This window comes from Diabrotica undecimpunctata, chromosome 8 (genome assembly GCF_040954645.1).
Source record: "Diabrotica undecimpunctata isolate CICGRU chromosome 8, icDiaUnde3, whole genome shotgun sequence".
Taxonomy (NCBI): domain Eukaryota; kingdom Metazoa; phylum Arthropoda; class Insecta; order Coleoptera; family Chrysomelidae; genus Diabrotica; species Diabrotica undecimpunctata.
In genome coordinates, this window is record NC_092810.1 from 80,601,660 (window position 1) to 80,619,309 (window position 17,650).

Here is a 17,650-nt window from a genome sequence, read left to right on the forward strand (position 1 = left end):
AAAGTAATTTCACAAAAACAAGGATAACCGAGGCTGAGAACGAAGACATTGAGTGGTGATTAAAATCTTTATTTTGGAGAACATTTTCATTCAGTCATTCAGTGAAAGAAAGGTACAAAATTTTGTTAATATAATTTAGTTAGTGTCATAAGAATTTCAATTTTAAAGATAGTTTGTTTAAAATTTACATTATCTATATAATTTAATTAGTTTCATAAGAATTTTAATTTAAAGATAGTTGATTTTAAATTTTACATTGGTTATGTTAGATATATATGTGTGTTTCATAATAGATATAATAAAGATAATTTAAAAAAGTGCTTACAAACTAATTCTCTGAGAACCGCGATAAAAACCCTATATATATATTATTAAAAACACTCATTGCTCATCATTCACAAATAATACATCATCACAATATATATATATATATATATATATATATATATATATATATATATATATATATATATATATATATATATATATGTATATATATATATATATATATATATAAATATGTATATATATATATATATTGAAATGATTTCAATATGTTAAAAAGGATACAACTTAAATGGATTTTTATATGAGTTTGTTGTTCATGAATTTCATGAAGCCATCACAATGTGGGTTCGACTCTGAAATAAAAGAGAGAAAAAGATTAGTAAATTGTTAAATAAATTAATTTTGACTTACCTGGTATAGTGTTAATAATTTCTGAATAGTATAGTTGCCTAGTGTATAGGTGAATCGTCTAAACCTTAAAAAGAACAAAAAGAAGAATTCTTAAAAAATATTTAAACATAGAAATTTTGAAAACGTCAGAAAATAAACTGTCAAGCAAGTCTATGGGAGCTAAATTAATAGGGGTTTTGTTAAATAAGAAATTACAATGATGTGGAGATGAAAAGAATAAATTGTATTAGCATTGTAATAGAATAAGTTTTATATATGAACATTTTTTTTTATAAATTCCCAAATTAGATGTGATTAAAGTGATTATGAGAAATTAATGTGGATTGACAAATGTGTCAGAACAGGACAGTTTTATGGTTTAAAAAAAAATAGAAGACGAAAAGAAAAAAGAACGTTGGTTGCTGTTAGCAACGAATGAGAGATTTTGGGAGAGGCCGACAAGAAATTTTGAAAGGAGAGTCCTGAAATTGTGGAATAGGTCGGGAGTGTTTTTTTAACTCGTCTAAAGAGAATTTTAGTTTTTCCACAGTTTCCACAGCAGAGATATCCAGAATTTGTTCCAGAGAGTAAGAGAAACAATTTAACTTATAAATTATTATTGGAGTACAGAAATGTCATTTAAATTGAGAAAATTAAAATTCATGAATTAACATAATTGCGATAGGCCTTAAAAAAAATTGAAAATATTAATGATCATTAAATTAAAAATAGAATGGTACGTACCTTAACTTCCGAAGAGAGGATTGATATTCCAGTTTCACCAATTATTTTGCGAGTAGTTAGTTTTCTTTAAATAAATCAGAACTGTTTTAAAGTAAGGTTGGATAATAATTTTGGGGATCATTTGAAAATTTGATTATATTTGAATGCAAGTTAAAAGTCAGCGGAATAAAGTGTTCATTTTCTTTTCTTTATAGTTCATTTAAACACTTTATAAAGTTGCAATCTTTATTTAGTTTTTAGGTACTTGTATAGAGTCTCCACATTTTGTAATAAAATTTTATTGTCACGACTCTAAACCACATTAAGATTTATACGATTCCTATTTTGTAAATTTTTAAAGGCAAACCAAGTTGCAGACGAATTTTATTGTTTATATTAAATTTGTTCAATATTAATAAATAACGTGCTTCATTTGGGTTAATTTATCAAAGGTCTAAAGTAAATTTTGGTTTAATTTCTTTTTGAACTCTACCAGGAGACTACAGAGTCGACGTCACACAGTGACAGATTGCTTAGAACACATAATTGAGCTAGCTGAGGTATATATTAAATTAAACAACGAACCACAGATTTTAAAAATTACAACATTTATTATAAATAAAAATATAATTAATAAAACACAACTTTTTCAATTGACGCTAACAACGTGGGGCCTCTCGGAAAACAGAAATAAGGGTGTTTTTAAGCAGATTTATTAATATTACACAGATTAGAGTAAAAATAAATTGGTGTGATTAGTGTTGCAGAGATTCTGGGGCAGTTAAAGTTAAATTTGAGAATAATTAGATATTAGGATAAAATGGCAGACCGAATGACTTTAAGAAATGGAAAAGAAGTCGTACCGAAAGAGAGTAAAGGAGAACAGGTATTAGAACAGGAACAGGATATACAGGTAGATGAAGAAAGCAGAGGAAGGTCAGGAGAAGTTGTAGTATATTTAGAGCAATGCATACAAGAAGCAGGACAAGGTGATAGAGAGGGAAGTCTAACAGATAGTTTGAGAGAGGAGTTGGATGAGACAGTGAGAGATAGACGTGATGAAAGTGAGGATGAAAGTAGAGTGCAGGAGGAGAGACGCAGGGAAGGAGATGTTGGAGAGTCAGGGATGACACAGATGGATATGAGGCAAATAATGCGGATGCTACAACAGATGGATCATAATATTAGGGGGGATATGCACAAAATGGATAGTAATATTAACAATATTAGGGGGGATATGAACAAAATGGAAAATAATATTAAAGGAGAACTTAGGGGAGAGTTAATTAAAATTAGGGAAGAAATCAAAGAAGAAGTGAAGATAGTCAGGGAAGAGATGCTACACATTACCCAAGGTTTAGAAGAGAAAGTAGAACAGGTTAGAGGAGAAAGTGAGGATTTTAAGAGGAATGTACAGGAGGAGATATCCAGAGAAAAGGCCATAATTAGAGCGGAAATAGGACAGGAAATTGGGAGCAGATTTGTAGAGTTGGGAACATCCATTCAAGAGAATTTACCAAGGGAAATAAACAAAGAAGTTAATAAGCAGAATAAAGAGATTGTTAGGGAGGTAAAAAGTGTTAAAAGGCAAACTCAGGATCATGAGGAAAAACTTACCATTATCAAAAACAATATAAAGATGGGATTGCAGAATTTGGAACTGGAAATTGGTAGGCATGCAAATCAGGCGAAAAAGGGAGATAGAGTATTACAGGGACAAGTTGAGGAATTGAAAGAGAAATTTAAAAATGCAAGTGAGGAGATTCAGCGTTTGGAATCAAATCTAGGACAAACAAGGGGAGTGAGTACTGTGATGCCGAGTTATAATGATGGGGGAATTAAGTTTGACGGAAACCTGAATCACTTACATCCTAGAATATTTGTAGATATCATCAAAAATAAGGTAAAGAATGTAAGGGATCCGATAGAAATGAAATTGAATATTCGAAACATGTTAGTGGGCATGCCATTATTATGGTTTTGCAATAATGAAAATTCCATAAATAATGTGCAGGAATTTAAGGCCAAGTTTATTAACTATTTTTGGGGAGAAAACCAACAGGCTAGTTTCAGGGAACGGTTGTATTTTGGGAAATTCAATTATGAAAAAAGTACCAACTACAATCTGTACGCAATTCAGTTATTCCAGACAGCACAATACTTAGAACCGGCTATGCGAGAAGAGGAGATTGTCCTATACATCGCCAGGCAATATAACCATAACATGGCGGAAACAATAGCTCTTCACAATATAAAGACGATGGAAAGTCTGACAGGATATCTTCAGAGGATTGAGAGGAGTGTAGGGACGCAGAATCGAAATGGACAAGAGCAAGGGACATATAGGAATAACACAGCAAATAGACAGGGATATGTGAATCGAGGGAATAATTATAGGGAAAGAGAATTTGAGAGACAAAATAGAAGCAGGGATTTTACAAATAGGGGAGAGAATATGAACAATGCCAGGAGAGATATCGGAAGATATAACTGGGAACGTAGACAAGGGAATCCAAACAATGATAGAGGGAATAACTGGAGACAAGGAAATGACAGAGGCAATAATTGGAGACAGAACCAGGGAAATTATCCACAGGAGACGAGAAATAGGGAAGCTTACAGAGAAGGGAATCCAAGATATAATAGGGGGGAAAATGAGGAGAGAAGACAGGTGAATGTGGTTAGAACAGAGGAGAATAGGGGGGAAGCAAGTGTTGATGCAGAAGGGAGAAATTTTGTTTAGACCGCTCCTATGTGCATAATATTTTCTACTTATCAAAGAATGAACATCCAAGGGAGTTTATTAGAGATACTGGGGAATTAAATAAAAATAATAACACTAATACTTTAAAGTTTATTGAAGGGTACATACAAGATTCAGTATACAAGTTATTATTAGATACAGGTTCAGAAGTAACTCTAATCAACAAAAACATTGTAAATAATTTAAATAAGGACAATATTATGGTGATAAAAACAAATAAATTATCATTAATAGGGGCGAATAATAAAAAATTATATGATACTAATAGTTCTATAATCTGTAATGTAAAATTGGGAAATAAAATGTATGAAATACAAATGTTAGTGGCAAATCACTTAAATTTTGAAATAGTATTGGGAAATGATGAAATGGAAAAACATAAAATGATTATTAACTATGTCAATCAAACTTTACAAATTGATCAAGAATCTATTAAATTTTGTAAATTAAATAAAGAAGAGATTTTGAATAAAGAAGAATTTCAGATTTGTCAAGTAAACAGTTCAGAAGAAATTATTTTAGTGCCAAAGGAACATGAAATGGAGATAAGAAGTTTGTTAAAGGAACATCAGAGGTTATTCAATCAAGAGGTGTGTGTGGCAAAACAATATGTACATAAATTGGAAATGAACAAAGAAATCAAGAATTATAAAATGAAGACATATCCCATTCCGTACAAATTAAAGAATGAGGTGTACCGAGAGCTGGATAAAATGCTAAGGGATGGAATAATAGAAAGAAGTAATTCTCTCTATATTAGTGCCATCACATGTGTAAGAAAAAAATCAGGAGAAATCAGGATATGCCTGGATGCTCGTAATATCAACAGCTATACGAGAAAACAATATGAGAGTCCAATGAATGTTGAGGGTATTTTTGGAAGAATCACTAAAGCTAAAGTTTTTTTCAAAGTTGGACCTTCGGCATAGCTTTTGGCTTATTCCATTAGCCAAAGAAAGCAGATGTTATACAGCATTCATGGTGGATGGTATTGTGTACCAATTCTGTGTGGTACCATTTGGACTCCAGAGTTCATGTGCAGCACTGGTCAGAACTTTGCATTCCATTCTGAACAAATATGAAAGGTTCATTCTCCACTACATAGACGACATCTTGGTATTTTCTGAAGATGAGTTGTCACATCAGGATCATCTAAAAACATTAATGGAGGAGTTAGAAACAGCAGGTTTAAAATTAAATTTGGAAAAATGCTCTTTTTACCAAAAAGAAGTCAAATATCTAAGATATGTGCTCAATACACAAGGAGTCAGTATGGATCCAGAAAGGATACAAACGATTCAAGAATTTGCCACACCACATAATCTCAAAACACTCAGAGGTTTCTTAGGAATATTGAATTATTTTAAACGATTAATTCCAGACCTAAGTAGAATGGAAGTGCCACTAATAGAACTGTTAAAGAAGAACCAGAAATGGGAATGGACTCCAGAAAGAAATACAGCTTTTTTACAATTAAAACAAATTTTTACAACTAATTTGCAAGTGTATCATCCGCAGTATGATAAGGAGTTTATACTAAGAACGGATGCATCATGTGAGAGATTAGCTGGAGTGTTGTTACAACAACAAGAAGAAAAGGAAGTTGCTATAAGTTTCGTATCTAGGGTAACCAAAGATTTTGAAAAAAGATATTCAGCAACGGAACTAGAAATGGCAAGTGTGATCTACTGTGTTACCAAATTAAGATTTTTTTTGTTAGGAACACATTTTGTATTGGAAACGGATCATTCTGCTCTGACAACTTTGTTTAAAAACAGGTTTGCCAACAACAGAATTCATAGATGGAGCCTTTTGTTACAAGAATATGACTTCGAAATTAGACATATTCCAGGCAAGTCAAACATTGTAGCAGATGTACTAAGCAGAGAAGCACAACAAAGAAGTGAAGGAAGAAAATATCAAATTGGAATCAACAGAATGAAGAATGAAGAAGGACTGTATTCGTTAGAAAGAATCTTGGAAGATCAGAGAAGATTGGAAGAAGCAGAAAAGAAGAGAGCAATCAATATCAATGGAGTATGGTGTAAGAAGTTGGAAACCATAGAAGTTTATGTCGTAACCAAAGAATTAGCAGAAGAAATCATGAGAGATCTACATGCCGAATATGGTCATATAGGGAGCAGAAAATTATGGATGTTGTTTAGGGAAAATTATTTTACAAGAAAAGATATATCCATGGCTAAAAACATCACTAAAAGTTGTACCATTTGTCAGTTAGCAAAGGAGAAGAATTTCCACAATGTTAATGTAGCAAAATCCATAGTTGCAGAGAGACCTTTAAAATTAGTTGCTATCGATTTTGTTACTAATTTAGCCATAAGTGAACAGGGTTGCAAAAATATTTTTATAATAATTGACATACATACAAAATTTGTAAAGTTATATTCCAGCGAAAGGACAAATGTAAAAACCGTAAAATACTATCTAGAAAAATACATAGAGGAAGTAGGTACTCCAGAAACAATTACCTTAGATCATGCCACATATTTTGAAAGTTCAAGATTAAAAAGAGTTTGTGAAGAAAAGAAAATCCAATTAAATTTCATTAGTATCAGAAGACCCGCATCTAATCCTGCAGAAAGATACGTCAAAGAGGTGGTAAAATTCTTAAGAATTTTGTGTGCTAGACAACATTATTTATGGCAGGAAAATTTGCCACAAGTTGAAAGATTTTTAAATAAGACACCACATGGAATCACCAAACAATGCCCATATTTCCTAATGTCTGGAAAGTATCCAGAAAGACCCTGGGAAATCAGTAATACAGGGGACATTCAAGAAGTAATGAAGAAGGTGAACCAAAATTTAATAAGAAATGCTAATCGTTATGTAAATAGAATCAATAAGAAGAGAAAGAAAAGAGTTACTTTTGAAAAAGGGGAGAAGGTACTTATCAGGTCACTACAGGTGCCTAAAAGGGATGAAAATCTCTGTGGAAAATTACTTTTGCCATTTGAAGAACCTTATGTCATTAGTACTGAACATGGGGTAAACAGTTATGAACTAAGACATCCAGAAACTAATAAAATTAGAGGGATATTTAATATAGAGGGAATTTATAAGTATTATGAATAAACATACAAGGGTAGGCAATATTATGACACGAATTTGGTATTATAAGATATAAGTTTTGTAAATAGAAGGATAATTAATAAATAAGCATATCTTGAGATAAATTTGATAATTAAATAATTTATTAGGAACAGATGTACAGAATAATGATGAATTTATATAAACATAAAAGGTTGATTTATTTTCAAGTAGATTTATAGGAGTTACAAGTATAAATAAATGAGCAAAGTACTATGGACAAATCGATATTTTGTAGAAATTGGGAAATAGGGAATATTATAATGATAAATAGTATATGCGGAAATAAGATGAAAAATAAAATTATAAGAAATATTGAAATATGAAATATAGAGAGTTATATGTAGAGATGATGAAATGAATATTATATGCGGATATAAAAAGAATAAATAATAATGCGGCAATGAATAAAGATACTGAAATAGTATATGAAATAGTATATAGGGGAACAATTATAAGAATTTCTACGAAAATAGTACAAGAAATAAATAGTACAGGAAAAGAAGTAAAGAAATTGGGAAAGTACTTGGAAATTTGATTCTGAAGTTGATATAATTAGTGAAAGATTTGTAGATTTTGTTTGGAGAATTCTGTATTTGTCATAGAGTAAATTATAAAAAAATATATTCAAGAGATATGCTTATTAATAAAAGTCAGTTTATTGTTATGTTAATATTAATAAAATATTTAAGTTTACCGGTAAGAATTTAGATTTAGTAAGTGCTGATAGTTAGCACTGAACAAAATCCAAATTGGGGGGAAGTTGAAATGATTTCAATATGTTAAAAAGGATACAACTTAAATGGATTTTTATATGAGTTTGTTGTTCATGAATTTCATGAAGCCATCACAATGTGGGTTCGACTCTGAAATAAAAGAGAGAAAAAGATTAGTAAATTGTTAAATAAATTAATTTTGACTTACCTGGTATAGTGTTAATAATTTCTGAATAGTATAGTTGCCTAGTGTATAGGTGAATCGTCTTAACCTTAAAAAGAACAAAAAGAAGAATTCTTAAAAAATATTTAAACATAGAAATTTTGAAAACGTCAGAAAATAAACTGTCAAGCAAGTCTATGGGAGCTAAATTAATAGGGGTTTTGTTAAATAAGAAATTACAATGATGTGGAGATGAAAAGAATAAATTGTATTAGCATTGTAATAGAATAAGTTTTATATCTGAACATTTTTTTTTATAAATTCCCAAATTAGATGTGATTAAAGTGATTATGAGAAATTAATGTGGATTGACAAATGTGTCAGAACAGGACAGTTTTATGGTTTAAAAAAAAATAGAAGACGAAAAGAAAAAAGAACGTTGGTTGCTGTTAGCAACGAATGAGAGATTTTGGGAGAGGCCGACAAGAAATTTTGAAAGGAGAGTCCTGAAATTGTGGAATAGGTCGGGAGTGTTTTTTTAACTCGTCTAAAGAGAATTTTAGTTTTTCCACAGTTTCCACAGCAGAGATATCCAGAATTTGTTCCAGAGAGTAAGAGAAACAATTTAACTTATAAATTATTATTGGAGTACAGAAATGTCATTTAAATTGAGAAAATTAAAATTCATGAATTAACATAATTGCGATAGGCCTTAAAAAAAATTGAAAATATTAATGATCATTAAATTAAAAATAGAATAGTACGTACCTTAACTTCCGAAGAGAGGATTGATATTCCAGTTTCACCAATTATTTTGCGAGTAGTTAGTTTTCTTTAAATAAATCAGAACTGTTTTAAAGTAAGGTTGGATAATAATTTTGGGGATCATTTGAAAATTTGATTATATTTGAATGCAAGTTAAAAGTCAGCGGAATAAAGTGTTCATTTTCTTTTCTTTATAGTTCATTTAAACACTTTATAAAGTTGCAATCTTTATTTAGTTTTTAGGTACTTGTATAGAGTCTCCACATTTTGTAATAAAATTTTATTGTCACGACTCTAAACCACATTAAGATTTATACGATTCCTATTTTGTAAATTTTTAAAGGCAAACCAAGTTGCAGACGAATTTTATTGTTTATATTAAATTTGTTCAATATTAATAAATAACGTGCTTCATTTGGGTTAATTTATCAAAGGTCTAAAGTAAATTTTGGTTTAATTTCTTTTTGAACTCTACCAGGAGACTACAGAGTCGACGTCACACAGTGACAGATTGCTTAGAACACATAATTGAGCTAGCTGAGGTATATATTAAATTAAACAACGAACCACAGATCTTAAAAATGACAACATTTATTATAAATAAAAATAAAATCAATAAACTACAACTTTTTCAATATATATGTATATATATATATATATATATATATATATATATATATATATATATATATATATATATGTATATATATATATAAAATAAAGTTTTATTTTGGGGTTGCAGTCATGACATAACTAGATAATTTTAATAATTTTAAGTTAAGTTTTAATGTTTTGTAAATTTGAAAATTTAATGGATTAACCTCATGTTGTAAGTTTTTATACTAGTTTTATACAATGCTATTTAATTTTAATTTCATTGTATTTACTGATACCATATTTTAGCATTTCCTGAAAAAGCAAATAAATTTTGCGAAAGCTAGATAAAGAACAAAGAGTTTCACTTTCCTGTCCTATTAATGACTGCAACCCCAAAATAAAACTTTATTTTACATAACGTGTCAGTCAATAATACCTAACTACTTACTAATACTAATACCTATATATATATATATATATATACATATATATATATATATATATATATATATATATATATATTTATATATATATGTATATATATATATATATATATATATATATATATATATATATATATATATAAAGGTGGGCAGGAACAAAGCCCAACCTTGAATGTGTCCTACTAGTCACCACATAAGGCTCTGAAACATAGGTGTTAGATCAGAAGACATCTACTAAACTATAAGTACACCAAAGACATAGAAAAAAAACTTTTAGGAATAACTTTAAAGGATAGAAAAACTAACATATGGACTAGGCAACGGATAACATTCGAAAGAGTATGCTTCTTAAAAAGTAAATAGTCCAGACATAACTATATTTAGACTGGGAAAGCAAAAACGAAATACAGGTAATTTGCGAAGGCTACAGCAACTGAATATTTTGGAAGTAAGCATCAAATGATGCATAGTCTAACTATACAGATGTGGGACCTTTTTGTCGGATACTATTGGGTATTTGGGTAAGTACCATTTGGTACATACTTTAATATGGTCTATATAGTATTTAAATGGAAAATTTTACGGTGCATAAAAAGAGTATATTAGAAATATAAAACCCCTGACTCATTCCCTTACTTACCGGCGGCATTGTACCATTTGTACTGCAAAAAGGAACAAAATAAAATTAGAACAGAAAGACGGTATTAGATTTAATTTTGATTAATAAAATTAATTTTACTCTATGTACATTTAATATGTTTTATTATAAAAGATTAAAGTAAAGGTACAGCAAACATACACTGAAATAAAATCAACAATGCTTTTTTAATACGCGTTATCATAAATCCCGCAAGGAAAATACCTTTAGAACTAATTATTGCAAGTCTTTAGCTTTGGTATGCATTTTTTCGTAAAATTTTTTTAAAGTTTGACATAAAGCTAGGTATATAGAAAATTAAATGTGTGAGAATATGAGTATAGACGCATGTTATAAAAGTTGATAGATGCTTTAATATAAAAAATAGTCTGCGATAAATTTATTGTATACATTTAAATGAATAAATATTTACCAATTCGCCTGAATAATTATTGTCGAAACTGGACCACAGCTTCAATCCATATAACTTCATACCCAGGAAAATTATTTTATCTTCGTATTTAAGAAATATCACATATCCCTGATATGTATATTCTTATATTAATTTATAAGCAATAAAATCAATAATTTATAACTTTTGTATAATAAAAGAAGTACTAAATGACTACAAAGAAACGTACGTTATTAAACCTTATCTAACTTACGGAATATTTTTTACATGTTTAAAACTAAAAACGACTGAAACTTTCCAGCAAACAGTTGTTTACTACCGAAATTAACAAACACCGACGATGTTTAAAATTACACTGAAGAATAAAAATCAGGTGATACTGGCTGGTGATTTCATTTGATAAAAAGTATTTTACTCATCGCTAATATAAGTAGTGTACAATTAGTTTTTATTTTAGACATGTCGACCTGCCGTGATTATTTTAATATATTGGTCATCAGTCATGGTACAATGAATACACAAGGTATGATACATAATGTTCCAAAATCGGTTCGCTTTCGCGCATGACGTAGTCAAGATCGCTTATTCCCGCAACATTTGAATATAGTTGTATAGGAAAGACTTTTAATTTTAAGTTTTTTTTATATAATTTGGCTAATTTAATTATATTAATTATAAAGAGATGATAAAATTATGTTATTATAATATTTATCCTTTATAAAACATAGATATCCTTTATAAGACAAGTTTTAATTATCTTTTATTACACGTAGGTACAGGTTAATTAACTTATACTCCAGAGTTCGATATTTCAGATGTTTAAAAAGATACAGAAAAGTGGTAATGGAGGTACACAAAATTTGTACGTATATATACCTACTGAACTAAACACAAAATCAAAATAAATAATGACAAAGTCAACTTTATTTATATCGAATGAGCTAGCTGGCCATCGAATATGAGTGTAGTGAGGGCACACAATATTGCACAACATTTAAAATGACATTCTTGTAATATTCACACATAAAATTATCTTGGTATTGTTTATAATAATGACGACATTGTATATTTTAATAATGATAACATGATTTAACAAAGAAAAATATGTTATTTTGGAAGATGCTAAATTGATTTCCTCCGAAACAGTTCTTATTGCAAATTGCATAGCAGGCTGAGGCTAATTTCTTACTTAACAAATCGATATGAAAAAACCATTTAAGGTTTCATGACTAATAATTAATAAAAATAAAGATTTAGACTTACGTCGTTGACCTAGAAGTAGTAAGAAGCTGCTCAACATACTTTTTGGACTCTCTGTGTTCGCCTCCTTGTACGCGTTTCTTTTGGTTGGTTAAAAGGGTAGCCGATGTTGATTTAGGCAAATAAAGACTAGGTACTGCCTCAGGTTTGAGTTTTAGACCCTTTTTAGAAACGTAATTTAAAAGTTCCTGTTGTAGATTTCTTTGGTAATCTTCAGTTTTAAAATGTGTATAACAAATTCTTGCAGTATTACAATTAAAATTATCCTAGCTACAACAAGATACAATCCACAGTTTTCTGGTCACGCTATCTTTAGGAAATGTATGAAACCTAAAGATTTTATCTTCATTGTCACTATTGCAACAAGCAATTGCACAGCGTACTTTGAAAAAGGTACAAAACCAGATATACAATGGCAAATAAAAACTTTCAGTTTTACAAAAAAATACTATACAGTATAAATAAATAGTAACTAAACACCATTTGTATAAAGACACATATATAAGCATATAGCTAAATTATTTTTCTATTATAAAATAGATGACTCAGTCAGTATTGAGATATTTTATAATATATTTATTATCTCATAACTTGCAATTTGCAATAGTCACCATTGATAACCGATATTATTGTTGAACTTTTGTTTTTATACAAGCTTTCTGTCTTGCCGGTGTAAAGTCGTCTGAAGTCGATATTTATTGTCTTTTGCGTTTGAACTAATTCGTGTCTTATTTTCATATTATTATATTGTTTGATAAGTAAATTTTGCATATAATAATCGGTAGGTTATAGTAATGTGTATATTTTTTATTTTACTAAATTTCATTATAACTCATCTAAAATACCATATTGAATTGTAAAACAGATTTTTCTCTATTGTACTCTATTTTGTTTTTATTTCAGTAAAACTGCTTGGAAGTGAGTGACAGTGAATCAGAATAAGCAAATCTACTACTATTTACCTATTCACAGTATTTCCTCTGCAGAAAATTTTTAAATTTCAAGGGATTTGCATACAAAAAGAGTACTTATATTATTAGTATATGTATGAAAACAAAAATAAATATTTTGCCTGAATCTCTAGGAGAAGTAAAGGTTTTACGCTACTGAAAATATATTTTTTATTCAATTATATCCAAAACAAAACATTTAAAAAAAAAATTAGATCACTTTTTAACCATAATTTCAAAATTAATGTGTACGTTAAGCTGTAATAATGGGTTCGAGGTGGTTCATGCGATCTTAACTACGTCACACTCCTGGGCCAGCTGTCAAATGTCATGCGCAATATCATACCTTGTATATTCATTGTACCATGGTCATCAGTTTTCTTAAGTTAGGGATACTTTTATTGGAAGTTTAATAATGTGATTAATTTTTCCTCCTTTTTAATTACAAATAGATATTAAGAATAATATCGTCATGTTTTATTTCTAACTATTCTTCTCTTTGTTTTTTACATACATTACTTTTTTATTTATTGTCATTTTTTAGTAAATTCTCATGTAGTATTATGTAAAACAGCGGTCCGCAACTTTTTTGATATTGCGACCCCAAAATTAAAAAAAAAAGAGTTATGAGCTACCCCAGAAAAAAATCACTAAATTAACAAGTGCAAAGGTTGGTTCAGGACAAAATTAAGGTAAACTTCAATTATCGTCCATGTTATACGTAGTTGTTTTTATTTCGTAAATTATGTTAAGGAGTTTATTTATTTTGGAAAGTAAGATTAGAGCTAACTATGCATTTAATATAATATTTATGATGGCATTAAATGAGACAAGCAATTATTTTAAATTTTATTTTTTTAAAAAATAGGTACATATACGTATTTTTACAAACTAATGTGACCTTGTGCTTGCACACTTGCAGTCAGTATAATAATTCTTGGTGATATATTATCAGAAGGAGACACCCTCAAATCAGGTTCTACGTTAAGTCTGGAGTGATATTTTGTTTTTATAGCAGTCAATGTGGATAAAGCTGTCTCGCACAAGTATGTAGATGCGAATGGCAGCAATTTCAGCAGAGATGTTTTGTATAACAGTGGATATTCCTTTTCCATCATTATCCAGAACTTGGATAGATCCGTGGTTTTAAAAATAGATCGATGGGTTTCATCGGACAATAAATCGATCAGCTGCTCATTTTCTTTTAACTTCATCTTTACAGTGTTAAGATCACAAGTGAATGGATTAATCATCCATTGGTTGCTGTGTGACGTATCTGGGAATCGTATTACCATGTCTTGCTTAAGGCTTGTAAGATGCATAATGATTTTGGTTTTAATGTCTTTTTCGAGTTTTATATTATTTTCTTTAGAAAATTTCTTTAAACATGCAAACATCTCGTAGTTTTCAGCACTGATTTCGTCTATCCACAAACTTAATTTCCTACAAAAAAATCGGTTGCCTGTAAAGTCGGTTTTACGAGCGAAGATTTTACGTGACAACGTCTTTTTCTCGGTAGAATATTTATTGATATGAATATTATTAAATTGCACAATAGTTGTTTGCAGTTGAAACGCGCTGTTTCTTCTCAATCGACTGAATTACGATTGATTGCAGAGTGATTTAAACTAATAGTTTACTTAACACTATCAACATTTGTCAATAGTATGACATAACCTATAAACTCAGTTTCTCAACTTTTGTGTCAATCTAACAATTAATCAATCAATCATAGTTTACGATAATGAAATATTAGTGTACAATTATTTACCTTTATTGTTGTAGTTGTTGTAAATGACGAATCTAAGCACTCCCCATTTTCACTACAGACACAGCTGACGATACTTTAACCACACGTGTGAACTTGTATTATGACGCTTTCTCGGTTTTCCAACGCCAAGAACGCTCGAGAAAGACAGAGACACAAGCACGCACTGATTCAACGCGCCTAATTCTCTATTGCTGCGCGCGCAGCGGACCGATCATGTTTGAGTGGGAGAGAGACGCAAGGTATTCGCCGGTCCGGCGGGCCTCTCTCTCGTTCGGTGACTCATCGTAACAGACGTGAGCGGGCGTTACACTTTTTCATGAGTGACTCCGAGCCACAACCTAATTTAAGACGTTGTCACGTCAAAAAGCTTTTATTTTGTTAGCCAAAATCAATACATTTATCTGTACTCTTCCCTTGTAACGATTGATTTAAATCATTCAGTTTTTCAAAAATGTCCGAAAAGTAGCTAACTGTTGCCAGCCAATTTTCATTCAAGAAATATTCCGCCAGCTTTGGTTCCCGTTCAAGTAGAAATATTCTGATTTCATCTGAGATCAAATACACGTTGGAGTATTTTTCCTCGCGATAACCACCTGACCTCCATATGTAACAATAGATTTTCGTATTCTGATCCGAATTCGCGGCGACACATTATTTTGAAAAGGGGACTGTTCAATGCGTGAGCTTTAATCAAATTTATCATTGTTACGACTTGTTGCAACACTTTATTTACAGCTGGTTGCAAATGTTTTGCTGCAAGGGTTTCACGGTGAATCATACAGTGAATAAAGCCTACGTGAGGTGCAATCTCAGTTACTTTTGCTTTGAATCCTGTTCGGGAGCCGGTCAATGCAGCTGTGTCTGTACACACAGATACACAATATTCCCACTTTATATAATGGATTTTAAAAAAGGTATTAACTGCATTAAAAATTGCTTCACCGGTTGTTCTTCCTTCTAATCCTTGACAAAATAACAAATGAGGTTAGTCTTTGTATGTGGGTATATTTTATTTTATAAAAACCCTTAAAAGGGCAACATTACAAGCACGAACGTTTTCGGAACAACTGTTCCATCATCAGGTTAAAATGCAGGTTAACATGCCTGAGCCACCAAAATATTTGGGTAAAAACCCTTTAAATTGAAAAATGTTACCGAAGAATGTACATGATGTTTATAATATTATATGATGTTTAATATTTTAATTAGATTTTACTTCAGGTAACATACACCCATGCTTAAGTGAGTTCCAGTGTCCGGAGAGTAAACCTCTTCAAACGGACTACGGTTGGCAACGTGGTATACAGCCAGCTACAGGAATTATTTTCCTTGTGGATTTTAAAATAACAAATCTTCGCATATGTCGTGAATCGGATAAATATCAGAAGTTCAGCTACATTAGTGCTTTCATCCAGCTGAATAGCATAATAGGGACTCCCTTTTACGAGATCTATAAGTTGTATTTTGATATTATCAGTAAGTAGATTGACACGACGATGAACAGTGTCACTTAATAGTGGAATTGTTTTCAGTACATTGCCATACGCCACTTCTTGCATGATCGAAAAAATTTTTATTGCAGCTGGCAAAATGAGTGCCTCGCCAATGTTGTGAGGTTTTTTTAGTTTTGGCAATCAAAAAGACAACCTCGAAAGATGCTTGTAACGCTTTTTGGTTAACTGTTGTGTATTTTTGATAATTAACCTGCTGTGACGTTAGTTTGGTGGCATGTCGTTTAAAATAAGATTCATCTTTATTCTTTAACTGTGGATGCTTAGTTTCTAGGTGCCTTTTCAATTTGGCCGGCTTCATGCTCTCGTTTGCCAAAACCTCCAAACAAACAACGTACTGTGCACGTTGTTCAAAATTAAACACTGTACATTTAAAACCAAAGTGGATATACGATTCTTTAAAAATGCGTTGACGCTTCCCAGTTGTCGCCGATGTAGCTGTTGCTTATTTAGTTAAAGTTGAAGCGTCACTCTCTGTATCGATGTGTACGGTAGATGTGGCTGTTGGACGTGAAATGACTCTACAATCATGGCTGTTATGACTAATAGTTATAGTAGTAGAACTAGATGTTTCTCTGCTATTATCGATAGTAATAACACTACTAGTACTTGAAGTGGTGGCATTGTTTTCACGACTCATATTACTCGTAACAGTAGTTGTCATTGTAGAATCTGAGGCGACACTGTTGTCAAGAACTATGTATTTAATTTTTTTTTTGTTTTGTGATGCGTTATCAGGACTTCCGCCACCTGCATCTTTAGATGTGCGTTTTATTAGCCACTTATCTATTGTTAACTGCAATAATAAATACGTATTAAATTATGGTACTGGCATAAAACATGGCATCGCCGCGATGGCGCCTCACTTTATTTTCTAAGTATAAGTGCGCTGTTACTTATTGTGTGCGTGGTTATACACGAGAACAATAATCTTCTAAAAAAGCTTTATAGGGAAATAATCTTTGAAATCAATTTAGTACTTATAAATATAGAGGTTTGTATTTGCAATCGACAAAGCGGCAATGCGTAGGCACGTGCGGATAGAACTGACTGAACAGACAGACTTGCTGGACTGAACCAGAGAATAACCGAACACACAGAGAAGCGACAGAACGGTCCAAAAGCGTGTACCATTTTTGTATACGCATA

General features: G+C 30.8%; 1 protein-coding gene and 1 long non-coding RNA gene across 2 annotated transcripts; both read right to left on the reverse strand.

Annotated features, from left to right (window-relative positions):
* Nucleotides 1–4,929: 4,929 nt before the first annotated feature.
* On the reverse strand, nt 4,930–8,329 carry LOC140448463 (uncharacterized). Its single transcript, XR_011951717.1, has 3 exons — nt 8,201–8,329; nt 7,974–8,142; nt 4,930–5,317 (listed from the first exon to the last, which is right to left on the reverse strand). It is a non-coding gene; the product is annotated as an uncharacterized lncRNA (long non-coding RNA).
* Nucleotides 8,330–14,103: 5,774 nt separating this feature from the next.
* Nucleotides 14,104–14,616, reverse strand: LOC140448931 (zinc finger BED domain-containing protein 5-like). The gene has a single exon (XM_072542067.1). It carries the CDS (start codon nt 14,614–14,616, stop codon nt 14,104–14,106), a length of 513 nt encoding a protein of 170 aa, XP_072398168.1.
* Nucleotides 14,617–17,650: the final 3,034 nt, after the last annotated feature.

Bases quoted from the DNA above. Each gene is read 5' to 3' on its own strand.
- LOC140448931 (XM_072542067.1), bottom strand. From the start codon at position 14,616: ATGTTTGCATGTTTAAAGAAATTTTCTAAAGAAAATAATATAAAACTC.